Source organism: Ornithodoros turicata, chromosome 8 (genome assembly GCF_037126465.1).
Source record: "Ornithodoros turicata isolate Travis chromosome 8, ASM3712646v1, whole genome shotgun sequence".
Classification (NCBI taxonomy): Eukaryota; Metazoa; Arthropoda; class Arachnida; order Ixodida; family Argasidae; genus Ornithodoros; species Ornithodoros turicata.
The window spans coordinates 34,725,894-34,739,031 of NC_088208.1; the positions used below are offsets into that span (position 1 = coordinate 34,725,894).

General features: G+C 46.3%; 1 protein-coding gene across 1 annotated transcript in view; it reads left to right on the plus strand.

Moving 5' to 3' along the window:
* The window catches only part of LOC135367588 (uncharacterized), a 38,115-nt gene that overhangs the window by 13,544 nt on the left and 11,433 nt on the right, over positions 1–13,138 (plus strand). Inside the window, exons 3-18 of the mRNA XM_064600878.1 lie at positions 1,309–1,512; positions 4,898–4,999; positions 5,848–6,001; positions 6,782–6,942; positions 7,019–7,219; positions 7,316–7,417; positions 7,704–7,845; positions 7,917–8,008; positions 8,137–8,257; positions 8,420–8,787; positions 8,962–9,072; positions 9,158–9,290; positions 9,358–9,524; positions 10,096–10,299; positions 10,382–10,480; positions 10,802–12,185. Of these exons, the coding sequence (XP_064456948.1) occupies positions 1,309–1,512; positions 4,898–4,999; positions 5,848–6,001; positions 6,782–6,942; positions 7,019–7,219; positions 7,316–7,417; positions 7,704–7,845; positions 7,917–8,008; positions 8,137–8,257; positions 8,420–8,787; positions 8,962–9,072; positions 9,158–9,290; positions 9,358–9,524; positions 10,096–10,299; positions 10,382–10,480; positions 10,802–12,185 (3,745 nt within the window). The remainder of the gene's footprint in view (positions 1–1,308; positions 1,513–4,897; positions 5,000–5,847; positions 6,002–6,781; positions 6,943–7,018; positions 7,220–7,315; positions 7,418–7,703; positions 7,846–7,916; positions 8,009–8,136; positions 8,258–8,419; positions 8,788–8,961; positions 9,073–9,157; positions 9,291–9,357; positions 9,525–10,095; positions 10,300–10,381; positions 10,481–10,801; positions 12,186–13,138) is intronic.

Consider the following 13,138-nt stretch of genomic DNA (forward strand, 5'->3'; position numbering starts at 1 on the left):
GGAAGGAGGTTTCATGAATGGCCATGATAGATAAGGCGAGAGATAAGGCAGAAGTAACGCACGAGAATTACATATAGGCTATAGTATATCTGATAACTTCCGTCAATAACACGTTCCTTTACAGGGACAACTTGGTCCAGAACACGGGCACAGAAATCATTGTCACGCACTATCTAATGCTCTTGGCACATATCACGCCAAGTAATTTAGAGTTAATTGCAACCAATAAGCTGCAAAAATGTTCGAAAAGCCGGGAGAAGTCATGACGGCATAAGGAAATGCGCCGACGTAACAACTAACAACTGCTCAATTATTAATTAAATTGAATCTGATTAAACAGTTGTTAGTTGTTACGTTACGTTGGCTCATTTCTTTATTCCGTCACGAATAAGCTGTAATTATTTTCGAAAGGAAGACATGTTTACCCGAATAAATGCCGCAGGATACGTACGCCCGTCTAGTCATCTCTGGTCCAGCGTCACGTATGCATAGGAACCCAACGTGTGACGTACCCGGGTAGAAGGTGGGCAATAAGGAAGCGAGAGTGAGAAACCGAAACCGATCGAGTTTGGGAAGCCGGATTGTTGCTCGGAATGCTAATGTGACATACGCAGTTCGTTTGTAATCGAAGTTGTCTAGCTTCACAAAAGAGCCTGGCTAGACGACAAGATCAGTACTTATATATAATATTTCGAGCGATTGGTCGACTATGAGGTTATGAGTGACTGGGTCAGCAACGGCAGGCCTATATCTCGACATTACGCCTCCCCCCACCCTCCATAGCTATAGTATGGCTACTGCTGGCTATGGCTACTATATGTAGAGCGAAATTTATCACCGGTCACACAACTGAATAATGCAGATGACAAGGGTTAGATTCTTGGACGAAAATGAAGAAAATTATTCGACAGCCGATATGCACGACACACTGGACTCAATTCTCAAAACGACAAAATAGAAAAAAAAAGAAGAAGAGAAAACCGACAAACCTGCAAGATGCAAGGACACTCTTGCTTGAGAACAGCTGATAACAAAAAGACATTCAATTAAATTGAATTGATACGTCAACATTGTGACTTTTCTAATATGTTTTTAAATCAAATTTTGTCCGCTTGTTGCTAGATGTTCTCTATACCTGCGAAGCTGCACGAAATCGTCACCCTAAACGAGCTCCTGTACACCTATACGATAGCCATAATCACATACCATATACTCTAACAACGTATTAGTATATGTCCCTATAGACGGAGAACGCCGTATTCCTGGCGATTGGCTGTTTACATCGAAATGCATCCATGCCTGCCGCAGGCACAGATCGAAGAGATCCACGAGGCCATAATGCAGGGCAATCTGGAGCAAATAAAGGATCTGCTCTCTCAGCAACGAAAACTGACTTTCTGTCGGGACCAACAAGGTGCTAGTCCCCTTCACAAGGCGGTCCTCTTCCAGCAGAGGGACGTGGTAACTTTCTTCGTGGAGCACTTTCCTAGCATCATGCACGCCAGGGACCACGTAAGTAACGTATTATTTTGCATGCTTCTTGGGTGTTACGTTGAGTTTCGTTAGAGTCCACGGAAAAAGTGCTTCCAGGCACAGAAGCACCCGAACGGTCGGCATAATACCAAGGAGGGCAGTACAAATGCACTTTGCACTGGAAGCACTTTTTCCGTGGATTGAATAATTCAATCAACTTATACTCAATGGATGTCGCGCATCCGTACCATACAGTCAACAGTGCCAGAAGTTCTTCAGGTCCACATTGCGTTTGCGTCACCTGGCGTGCGAGTGCATTACGATGATTCTGCCGTGTCTCGAATGACACGATATCATGCAATGTCCCATTTACTTTTGAGGTACAGTTTCAAAAGCAACTCTACTATGTTTGGCTATCGATCGCATGATGCTCTGTTAGCCAAAACATATATATACTTTCAGCTTAAAATGACAAGGAGTAAAATGTTGAACATAACTGTAAAACATATATTATATTTCTACTGATTGCGAGTAACATATTCCTTGAGTATCACTCGAACAAGAGAGCAACATCCATCTCTGTTCTTCCCTCAAACTCACGGAATATGATGCCTACACGTCTGTTACTCCAGACCGCTTGCATCCTTCTCCTATGTTTAATATTATACGATTATGTTATAGTAACAGAAAAGACGAGAAAAAAGCTTGAGAAATATTCGCTTACGCATTTCAGTCGCTCTCATTCTCACACAATACCAGTGTTGTACCCGCTACCCGAAAAAGGTAGCGCAATACCGATACGCGCTACCTGAGCAAAAAGTAACGATATCCCGATATCGTTACACGTACCTAAAAGTAGCGGAATACCGCTACCGTTACCCGTAAAAAGTAACGCGATACTTCGTGCGCTACTTTAAACAAACAGTATCGTTGATGACGTACTTCAAACGTCTTAAAATAATAAAATAAAACAATATCTCAAAATAATAAATCGACGTCCAATGGAGGTTACACGTAGGTTGCCTGAAGGCTAAAATTTTGAAAACCGTTTTTTTTACAGATTTACTAAAGCCTACTCGATATCCTGCATATCTTTTTCTCTTCCTCTAAAGCAAATAAAGCACAAAGCAAGTCTACCGATAAAAGGCTCAGCAGCTTTGTCACAAAAATAACTCTGATTGCCCGGAAGGAGAAGTTAGTAAACATACCATGGTGCGCTTTTTCAAATTGGACGTTGACTTCCTTGACGCACAGATAAAGCTTTCCCACCGAGGCGCATAGTAGACATCTGAACACCACGCTACTGTTTTGTACTGTAGCAGGCCATGGTCCCTCCATTGCAGCGGACAACAAAGAAATGGCAACTGTCAAGCACCTGAGCGCACGTGGTGGAATGTCATGACTCATAGCTAGCGAGGACGGCTCCAGAATGGAGTGACGTCATTTTCGTCAGTCAGTGACGTCAAGAAGGTTCATCCCAAATAGGGAACACGTGGAGGACACATCCTCTTTGTAAGATAACGGCCTCTGTGCCCTCCTTTCGGCTATTTGCCCGGTCTTTCCAGAATGAGTTGTGATATGGGGCAGCTTGATCGAAGGCAGGTAGAGTGGAGGTTTGATGATAGGTCGAAGTGGAGTTGTCGCGAACCCCAGCTCGGAAAGTAGCGGTAGCGCTCAAAGATTACGCTACCGCAAATTTGTAGCGGAAGTACTTCTTTCGTTACCAGTTTAAAAAAGTAGCGCGATCTCTACTCCGCTACCGAAAAAAGTAACGGATACGGTAGCGCCGCTACTAGTAACGGCGCTACGTACAACACTGCACAATACATGTAAACATAAATGTTTCCGTACACTCTAAGAAAAAGGGTAGCATTTCCTGCCCAAGCTAGTAGAACGACAGTACTTCTACCATTTCGGGCCAATCCACGCGCGTCTTCTCCTCTACGTCCCTTTCCCTTGCTCCTCTCTCTCACGTTTGGTCTAAAAGAGAGAGAGGTCGAGAGAGAGAAAAAAAAGGTAGAATTTCCTACCCAAGCTGGTAGAACTGCAGTTTCTACTCTGTAGTTTGTTGTAGTTTGTTGTACTCTGCAGTTATACGCAAAAGGTAAAATTGGGTTGAGTAGAAATGTGGTTGCGATACAGCTCTACCGAGATGGGTAGAAAATTCTACCTTTTTTTTTTTTTTCTTAGAGTGTAGATATCGCAGAAATGCTACGATACCCTCTCTTATTCTCTACAGTTGGCACTGGTGCAGCGCCCAGCCTGCTGGCCTGCATCAGCCCCATCTCATCATTTCACCATCATTTCTTTATGCGTGTATATGTGTGTGTGTGCTACGATACCACCAATAACAGTCCTGTATTCAGCGGGACACTCTCATATAGACAGCGAGTCGTCCTTCCAAATGTCACACCCGCAATGGCATGATCCATTAAGAGGACCACGTCGTGCGTGACAGTAATTTGCGAAAACATCTCGCCAATGACATACCTCACAATGCAAGGGTATCAGCTTATACAGAACGCGGGTAATCTAATGGAGTCCAGCACAGAAGGAGCGTGGCAGAATATGGATTTTAACGTGTTGCAGACGGATCGATAGACTGACACAGTTAGAGTTCCAGGTGTGATTTCCGCATTGTTTGGAAGGCGTCGAAACGACCGCCGCGTGTACCTGTATGCCCGGGAATTGGCGTGTGGTAGGGGTGTGTCGCAATGAGCCAGCATGTTAGAGGCGGGGCCTGCACGCGTACGGCGTATAAAAGTGTTTCCTCTGAAGGCTAACTGACAAAGGATATTTGCACCTCATACCTACGCTGGAAGTGGAAGTGCTCGTCACTGTTGCTGAGGAAGTCGCAACCTTTTTAGTTGAATGAGCCCACATATCGTGACCATGAAAAAAAAAAAAAAAAAGAAGAAGAAGAAAGAAACTGGCTCCATCACTAGGCATTTACCAAACGTGTTTTTTAATGCCGTAGTTTTATAGGGCCATCATTGGTGGTAAATTTTCTGAGAATCTCTTTTCTTAAATGCTACTAAATTGTTACGGAAAGCCTTTAAATGTTTTTTTTTTTAAACTCATATTTTTGCATTGTTACTGTGCTGGTGCGGCTATACACAGTTTCAGCGTACCGCGAACACATCAGTGTGGAGATCACGTGGGGGTTGGGCCGGTTGGGCAGTCACGTGACCCACGGACGGACCTACACTGTGGTTAGCCCTATAAAGCTACCGCTTTAAATAGAAATCGACAAACAACGCATACTGTGCCATGGGTGTGGACGCTATAGGTGTAAGCAGATAGAAGCCACAGGTCCGTAGGACGACGTAACCAGACGAAAAGCTCTCTGATGCTACGGAGTCCGTCAAGCCTCACCAATATAGTACTGTAAAGATTAATATACCGTCCCCATGTCTCATTTCAGCAAGGCCGCACTCCTCTTCACTACGCGGCCGTGCTACAAGACGACGGCGAGGTGTACCGCATGCTTCGAGCTGCAGGATCCGACGACAACGCCACCGACGTTGTAGGTTGCCATTTCTCCATTCAGTATACTCTTAAAAATGAACTTCACCACATAGCACGCTCCTAGCCAACCATCACCCCGAATGACAACGTTCTCGTCCCTGATTTGTTGAAAACGGGAGGAGAACTTTGTCATTCGGGATGGTGGTTGGCTAGGAGCGTGCTATGTGGTGAAGTTCATTTTTAAGAGTGTATGTGCATAGCGCGGCGCTTGTGGGACTCGTCTTTGCATAATCCCCGTGGGCGCGTATTGGATTTGGTTTTGACACCTGGCCCTTTCCGCGTTTAGTTTAGGGCTAAATACCGAAGCCCACATCGTCATGCAAATGATATGCCACTGGCCACTGAGCCACAACATCCGCCACTGATTCCCACATATTTGTGTCGTTGTATATGAGACACGGGTCTCCAGGACCACAATTTCGCAACAATATTCCGCAACGTGGCTCTCATTGCGTTTTGAAGCTAGGGTTTCTCGTGAATATTCGAGGCAAATTGATGCGACATGGTCATCGAGCGGTAATTAATGTACGCCAGTAGTCAATATTGATGGAAAACGCAAGTGGTGAGACCCAATGTCATCAATCAGGCATCTAATGCGCACAAAGACCAATCAAGTCGTTGGAAGTTCAGAGATCTCCATATCGGAACCGGAAAGTACGCAGCTCCTGCGACGTCTTTGACGACTAATACGTTTTTTCTTCTTCTTAACATCATCACTGTTGAAGGTTAATCCCGCTTCATTACTTCGCCAGTATATTTCGGCAAACGCCGAAAGCGTGGAACTCTACTTACACGCGATACTTTGAGTGTAACACTAGCACTTGTCTTGGTACTTTTGCCAAACAGTACGGTCATACTCCCGATTCCTACCTGGATTCTCCTGGTGAGCTGACCGTGGAACAACTCAAAGAAGGTGCAACCGTCACCAGGACGAGACGGAAAGGCCATCGACGGAGAAAGTCTGGTGAAGACGCGGCTTCCACACGAGGATACTCTGCAAGTAGGTAACGTTCATACGTTAGGCTGGTGCCTTTGTCTATTACCATTAGTACACTTGAAGTACCTGCGACGAGTACAATTAAGTACGGCTAAGAACAAAGTTGCCTACAACAGCCGTCAAGAAACAAGTTCGTTCTACGCTCTAGTTCATTGACATGTACATAACCCTTCCTGTAGATGCAAGATATGAAATATTAAATATATATAGACCGTTCCTAGATCAAACCCAGCAGAATAAGGATAGCCTTTATACGAATCATCGGCGGACTCCAGACTTCAAACTTTTCGCTTTACCATCATGGTATAATATATGTACGTCATGGCTTGCAGCAAGCTTCCAGCACGTAGCCAAGTTCGTTCGCACCTTTCAGCACACATACGCTTTTCTTTTCGAAGAGGCAGAATCATAATCGTGCAGCAAGAATAAGACAAGACTATCACTAAATTCTTATCGCTACCTAAGTAAAGGAAGAATCCACAGTTAGCGCATTTCAACAAGCCACTGGTGCAAAGTCACAGAACTATAGTAGGCACCTGTAGACAGTGGTCTTTGGGCTTCTGACTTTGCTGCGTTGTACAGTGCTGCATAAAAGTTTACGGAACATTCTTCCCTCAGAGTGACACGCTGGTAGCGAATGGGACCGTGGGTACGTAAGTCGGTTAAGTACCATTCACTGCTAGCGTGTCACTCTGAGGGAGGAACGCGCCGGAGCGTGTTCCGTAAACTTTTGTCCAGCACTGTATACAAAATTATGACGATCAAGTGTGTCCTTTTTTTCAGAACCAGCGGGACTCAAGGTCCAGATCCGTGAGATAATAGCTCAGGGAAACCTGGAAGCCTTAGAGGAACTTGTCTTACATGGTCATGGAGACAAACTTTTGGGAGAATCGAGTCCCAACCCACTCGTGCAAGAGTTCCTCGATACTGTTCCGGGCTATATGGTAAGCGACTTAAACCCGTAATACTGTGACGGGTTCATATGTTACACTCACGTCTATGGATCTTTTTTCTGCCCAGGAGCAAATCAACGACGTTCATCGTGCTGTAATCAGGGGTCGATTACGTGAGGTACAGACACTCATGAACCATAAGTCGCTAGCGCTAGCGCGGGATTCTCTGGGCGCAACGCCCATCCACAAGGCCGTCATGTACGGACACGAAGACATTGCAGAACATCTTGCAGAGAACTTTCCCGAATGCCTCAGTGCCAAAGACGTTGTGAGTGTTGCTTTCTACCTGTATACTGCAAGTTGTGTGGTGGTAAATCGTGACTGAAGCGGTATATACGCACCCTTCTGGTCGCTTCATACGCAGGACGGAAGGACGGCTCTTCATTACGCGGCGTTGTTGAAGGACGGCAGGAAGATGTACAGCATGCTAATCGCGGCGGGAGCCCCACCAGCAATCGTTGATTATGTAAGCATTGTGGCAATACCTAGTAGGTACCTTTGTTGCCCCAGTGCAGCAGACTCATGTTAAGCCGAAGCCAGTATAGGCTGGCGTCAGATCACAAGCTTCTAATAGTTGGCCTGTGCTTCGCGTCACTCACACAGACGTGCAGCTGGCTTAGTCCTGAAGGCGTACGCGTGTCATACAATGCCAAAAGAATTTAATTTCGCAATAACGTCATCCTACTCACTTTGCAAGATTCAGTGGTTCGGTGTGCGCTGCAATGCACTTAACAATGGGGATTGACTCGCAGAAGGGAAAGTCAGCCGAATACTTCCTCCAGTACCCAGAAAAACTGAGCCTGAGCCAAATCATCAAAAGGAACCAACTCGCCAACGCCACGTATATGGGGAATACAATCACTCGGCTAAAGACAATGGCTCCCGGATTCCCCAGTAAGTGCGCTTTCACGAAATACGGGAGACACTCATGAGTCAAGAAATAAGACATTTCATTGGCTGCGCAGAGACACTGGTTCATCTTCACGAAAAGTACAACTTCTTCAACGACCAGGTGGAGAGTGGCGACACGAATGGACTCACAAACGGAGCTGATGAGGTAACATGAGCTATTGTACCTATATCAGTGTAGTGATAAGACTTCTGTACTACCATTGAACGTTGCTATGGCGTTCTTTGATACAGTACTTGTGCTCAAATCTGATTCTGGAATGTAATTTATTACAGGTGCAATCCAGCAGTTCCGGCGAGCATGCTGACAAGAATCTGCTTTCTGCGAACCCTGTTGAGCCCATGAAAAAAGTGATGTTGCGGAGCCGGCCTCTTCTTCCAGCCGTCATATTACCACGTACGCTTCTTCAGTGCTGAGATCATTGCTTCTTACAGGAAGATCAGTATGATGCAGCATGCAGGAAGCTTGCACACTATGATTACAGCAGCATGAAAGCTTATGGTTCATCCCTCAACTGTTACACATACACACGTCAAGAAAGCTGGTCTATCATTTCAGGGTTAGAAGTGACATCAGCGAACATTCGCAAGTGGATAGAGGAACAGGATCTGAAGAAGTTGGAAGGCGCCGTGTTGGAAGGTTACGGGGAGCGTCTTACCCAGGAAGTCTCCTGTGCCGACGAGAACGTGGAGCAATACCTGAAGCAAGACGTCCCGCGCATGCTGGAACGCATCCGAACCATCCACCGTGCGGTCACGGACGATGACGTGCCCCAACTGGAGACGCAACTAGACAGCTCCGACTACGCGCTTGCGCGAGACCATCTGGGCATGACACCTCTTCACAAGGCCGTCATTCTTGGCCGACATGACGTCGTCAAGTTGCTCGTTGACAAGTTTCCAGAAACCATAAACGCCAGAGACAGGGTGAGACACAGTGACAGCATAAGGGCAGTCTTCTGGCCCATAGTGTCGCGCCGTAACATTGTGCATTTTTCGCTGCTGAAAACGACGCAGACAAGGACAGCAGTTTTTGAGGACAGTTAGCTGTTCTATCTTTCCGTTATTTTTCCAATAATCGCCGTGAGTTTCTTTCACCAGGAAGGAAGGACTGCTCTTCATTATGCTGCAGCGTCAGCTCGTAAAAATGGGAGGAGGCAAATTTACAAGCTGTTACTTCAAAATGGTTCTGACTCACGGATTAGAGACAACGTACGAACGCCTTTTTAACCTCGCTATCCTTCCCTCTTCAACAAAAAGTCACCAATCTGATATCGCACCAACGTGATCATTTCAGCGCGGAAAATCCTCGGAATTTTACAAGACACATCACCTACAGATACCTCCTGAAGTGGCCCAGCTTGACCCTCATGTAAGAGCGCGGAGTAAAAACAGACTAGAAGCTCCGCGGGCAAGGTCCAGACAAAATTGTGAGTTCCAGCAAGGCATGTGGCGAAGTGTGCGTCATTTGAGTAATGTGTTTTGCGTCACCCTCAGCTCTTACGTCATCTCAACTCGTGGAGAAAGTGACGTCGGCCCTGCAGAAAGGAAACCTGAGCCAGGTTCAGGAACTGGCAGTCGAGGGCTACGGCAAGCACTTGCTCGGGAGGACCAGCTGGAGCGAAGAAGTGCGACATTTCCTCAAGGCGTTACCGCATTTCTTGGTGTGTAGTCTTGAGGACAACAACGACAACTTTATTTAAATGACGATCTTGAGAAAAAGTTTGTGGTGCCCGTCGAAAGGCACTCCCGCTGAAGCCCGCTGTCATTTCTCTAATAAGAGAAATGACAGCGGGCTTCTCACACGCAACTAAAAAAAATTTTTTTTTTTTGTTTTTGGTGAGGGGCCGAACTCTCTTGCGGGTTCTCAGGGGCGTCGCCCCATAAATACCTTCCCAAACGTTCCAGCGTGTAAATAAGAGACACATATAATTTACATCCGCTGTATACGAGGAATGCACCCTGATGATTGATTGATTGATTTGTAAAAGAAAAAAAATGGAGATGTTAGTCTCGAGCCACTCGGGACTGGCTACTCCAGGACGCGTTATTCAGAAAAGAAAGGGAAACTACACAAAGCTATGCACTTTGAAGCGGAATGGATGAAAACATCACCACAAAACTTGGCACCACAAGCAACAGTGTAGGAGAGCCCACATGCACCATGATGCATTTGCTTCGCGTCAGTCGTTTATCTTTCCTTGTCGACGTATTTATTTATTTATTTTTTTTCAGCAAACTGTAGCTTCAGTTCATGAAGCAGCAGCAACGGGAAACTTGAAACAGCTGAAAGAACTCACAGACGCGAATGAAGTATTGCTCAAGGCACGAAATGAGCAAGGTAACCAGCCCATCCACACGGCTGTCGAAAGCAAGGACATGGATACTATGAATTACATCCTGGAGAAGCTTCCAGCCAGCATCAACGCTAAAGCAGCGGTAAATAGACAGTTCATGTCCCTGCATATTGATGTTGCGTTTTGCGCGCTAATAAAACACTCTTGCGTGCTACCTGTTTTAGCACGGACGATATCCGATACACCTCGCCGCGCTGCTGAGGGACAATGACATCTACAAGTTTCTTGTGGAGAAAGGAGCTAACCCCAGAGTCTTAGACCAAGTAAGCACATATTTGAACTGTTCCATAGTCAAAGCTACATTGTTTCGAGAGATAACTTGACCTGCAGTAAGGACAGAAACACGGAAGTCTCTGTGTCTCTTAAGCGGGTTCGTTCAGAAGCCACAGGGATAAGGTATAATCATCCCACGGCCGTTGTTGTTGTGTGACAGTCTGAACATGTAGTGTTATCGTGCTTGTTTTTGCACTGGTACGGGTATAATAAGGGTATGCTATTTCTGTTTGCTATTTCTTTGTGGTATAAGGTGATGTGATGTGGTAGGTATAATCGAACTGACGGTACGGTGGTTAATTACCTCGCAGAAAGGCAGAACAGCCGAGTACTACATGAGGACGGGCAAAGGAGATGCTAAGTCTGCAGGCCCCTCAGACAGCGGGATAACTTGGCTGGCCGAACCGAAGCCGAAAACGGAAGAGCCTGAGTGTGCAAGCGAGGCTCCTGTCCAACCCGAGAGTCAAGAACCTCAAAGCGAGGCTGCCAACCCAGACACTGAGAAAGAAGCTGTGCAAGAGGCAACAGAGAGCGAGTCAAAGGCCGACCAAGACGTCAAGACAGTGGAAGAGGGCGTGGCCGAAGTGAAAGCGGAGAAGCAGGAAAAGGCGGCGGCGGCGGAAACAAAACCAGAAGAGACGGAAAACAGCAGCGGTGCTGGCGAGAGCGATTCGGTGGATGCAGAAGGTAAAGTAGATGAGCAGTCTAGCGAACATCAACAGGATTCTAACAGTGCTGAGGATGATGTAGATGATCACGGCGAGGATAACCATGAGGGGGTTGCTGGTGCAGACGGTGATAACACTGCCGATAACAATGACATTGCGAGCAATGATCAAGAAGGTGTGCGTCCAGATGGCCAGATAAGCGATGCTGAGCAGCAGGACATTGGTGATAATGCTAACACAAACGGTGACTCCACCGACGACATAGAAAAGCAAGGCGTTATCGGCGAAATAGTGGTTAATGAAACGGCGGATGCTGCGGATAAAGATCAAAATTTACTGGGGCAGTCAGCAGAAGGAGCTGATAACGGTGCGGAGGGTGACGGAACGGCAGAAGACAAGGACGGAACAAATGAGGATGAAGGATGTCCTGAAAATAATAACGTTCTCGAAGATAGCAATAACGATAATCACGAGGACTTACAAGGCAAGGTTAAAAGTGATAATGCTGCTGACGGGGTAGCAGTAGAAGACGGCGGTGCCCAAGGTAACGCCAAGGCAGATGTAGGAGAGGGTGATGCCGCACCGACAGGGGAACACAGAGGTAACGGGACAGAAGACAATGTGGATCACAAGAGCACTGAGGGCGGTACAGAGGACGACAATAAGAACGACGATGTTTCTCAAGGCGTACCCGAGGACAACGAAGAAGGTACGACGGACAGGGTACCAACTGAGATTACTGAAGAGGAAGGCGAAGTAGCTGAAGTGAGACATCAAGATAAAGGAGAACCCATGGCTGAAGAGCAAGAAGTAGTTAATAAGATGAACGACGAAGCGGACACCGGAAACCACCAGAACAGCAGCACGGAAGGGCATGCTGATGACACAAAAAGTGAGGAACAGGAGAGAAACATAGAGGAACCAATAGAGAACAGCAGCGACGGCAATAATAATATGGATAGAGACAAAGTCAAGCGAATAGACAGTAAAGGCAGTAAAGCTTCAAGAAACAAATCGTCGCACATAGGTAAGTATAGAGCTCATAAGGGCACAAGATATGCGGCGAGAGCCGGCCTGGAGCACGTTACGGAAACCCTTCGTCACCAGCAACCACTTTCGTCACTTTTCTTCACCTCAGGTCACGAAGATAATCGACTGCGCAATTTAATTGCTCGAGGCATGGAATGAAAAGCATTTTGATACCGTCTTCTTGGTGCACAATGCACTGGAATGTTGGTTTGGAATCACAGAAATGGAAGCTGGTTACCGCGGTAGGAGTACTGTAGTAATGCTGCTACTTGTGTTGTCCTGAGCAGCAGAGTGTACCGAATGCTCGCGTGCTTATTCGTACGGAATTACTCGCGCAGAGTTGTAAATGCATCTAGTATAGATGTACTAACGTGAATATCACCTGTCCAGCACAAGCGCGCCGTAGGTACTTGTCCTCAAAAAACGCAGTTCTTTTTTTTTCAATTTGCTCTCGATATCCTCAATATTTATGCCGTGGATCTAAATGAGACGAGTTGTAGGTAGGGCTTTGTGAGGTCACGGCACATCAAAGTGCATGACAGCAGTATCAAGTGTGACGTATGAAGAGAAGAGCAAGGCGCGCTGTTAAAAATAGAAATACCTAAAAAGCTAGCCAAAGTAAGTGCCTTTTGCATGCGATTGCCGGCATTTCCATGGAACTCATCTCACCGTTATGTGGTCCCTAGGTTTTTTTTTTTTGCTTGCTTTGTGCAGTGGCTCTACTATTGGAACGTGCAGTTATTCAAGTAGTAATAATAAATGTAGCATACGGCGCACCAGACCGTGGCCCGGATATATGACCCGTGCCCTGACAAACAACGTAAACTTCATGTAGGTACATAAACTCTTCCACCGCATGTTGTACTTCGTGGTATATCCACTGTGTCGATTACGGAGCAGACATCTCTCACAATAAGTCGGCTAGCACTTATGTCGCGCCCTCAGAATTCA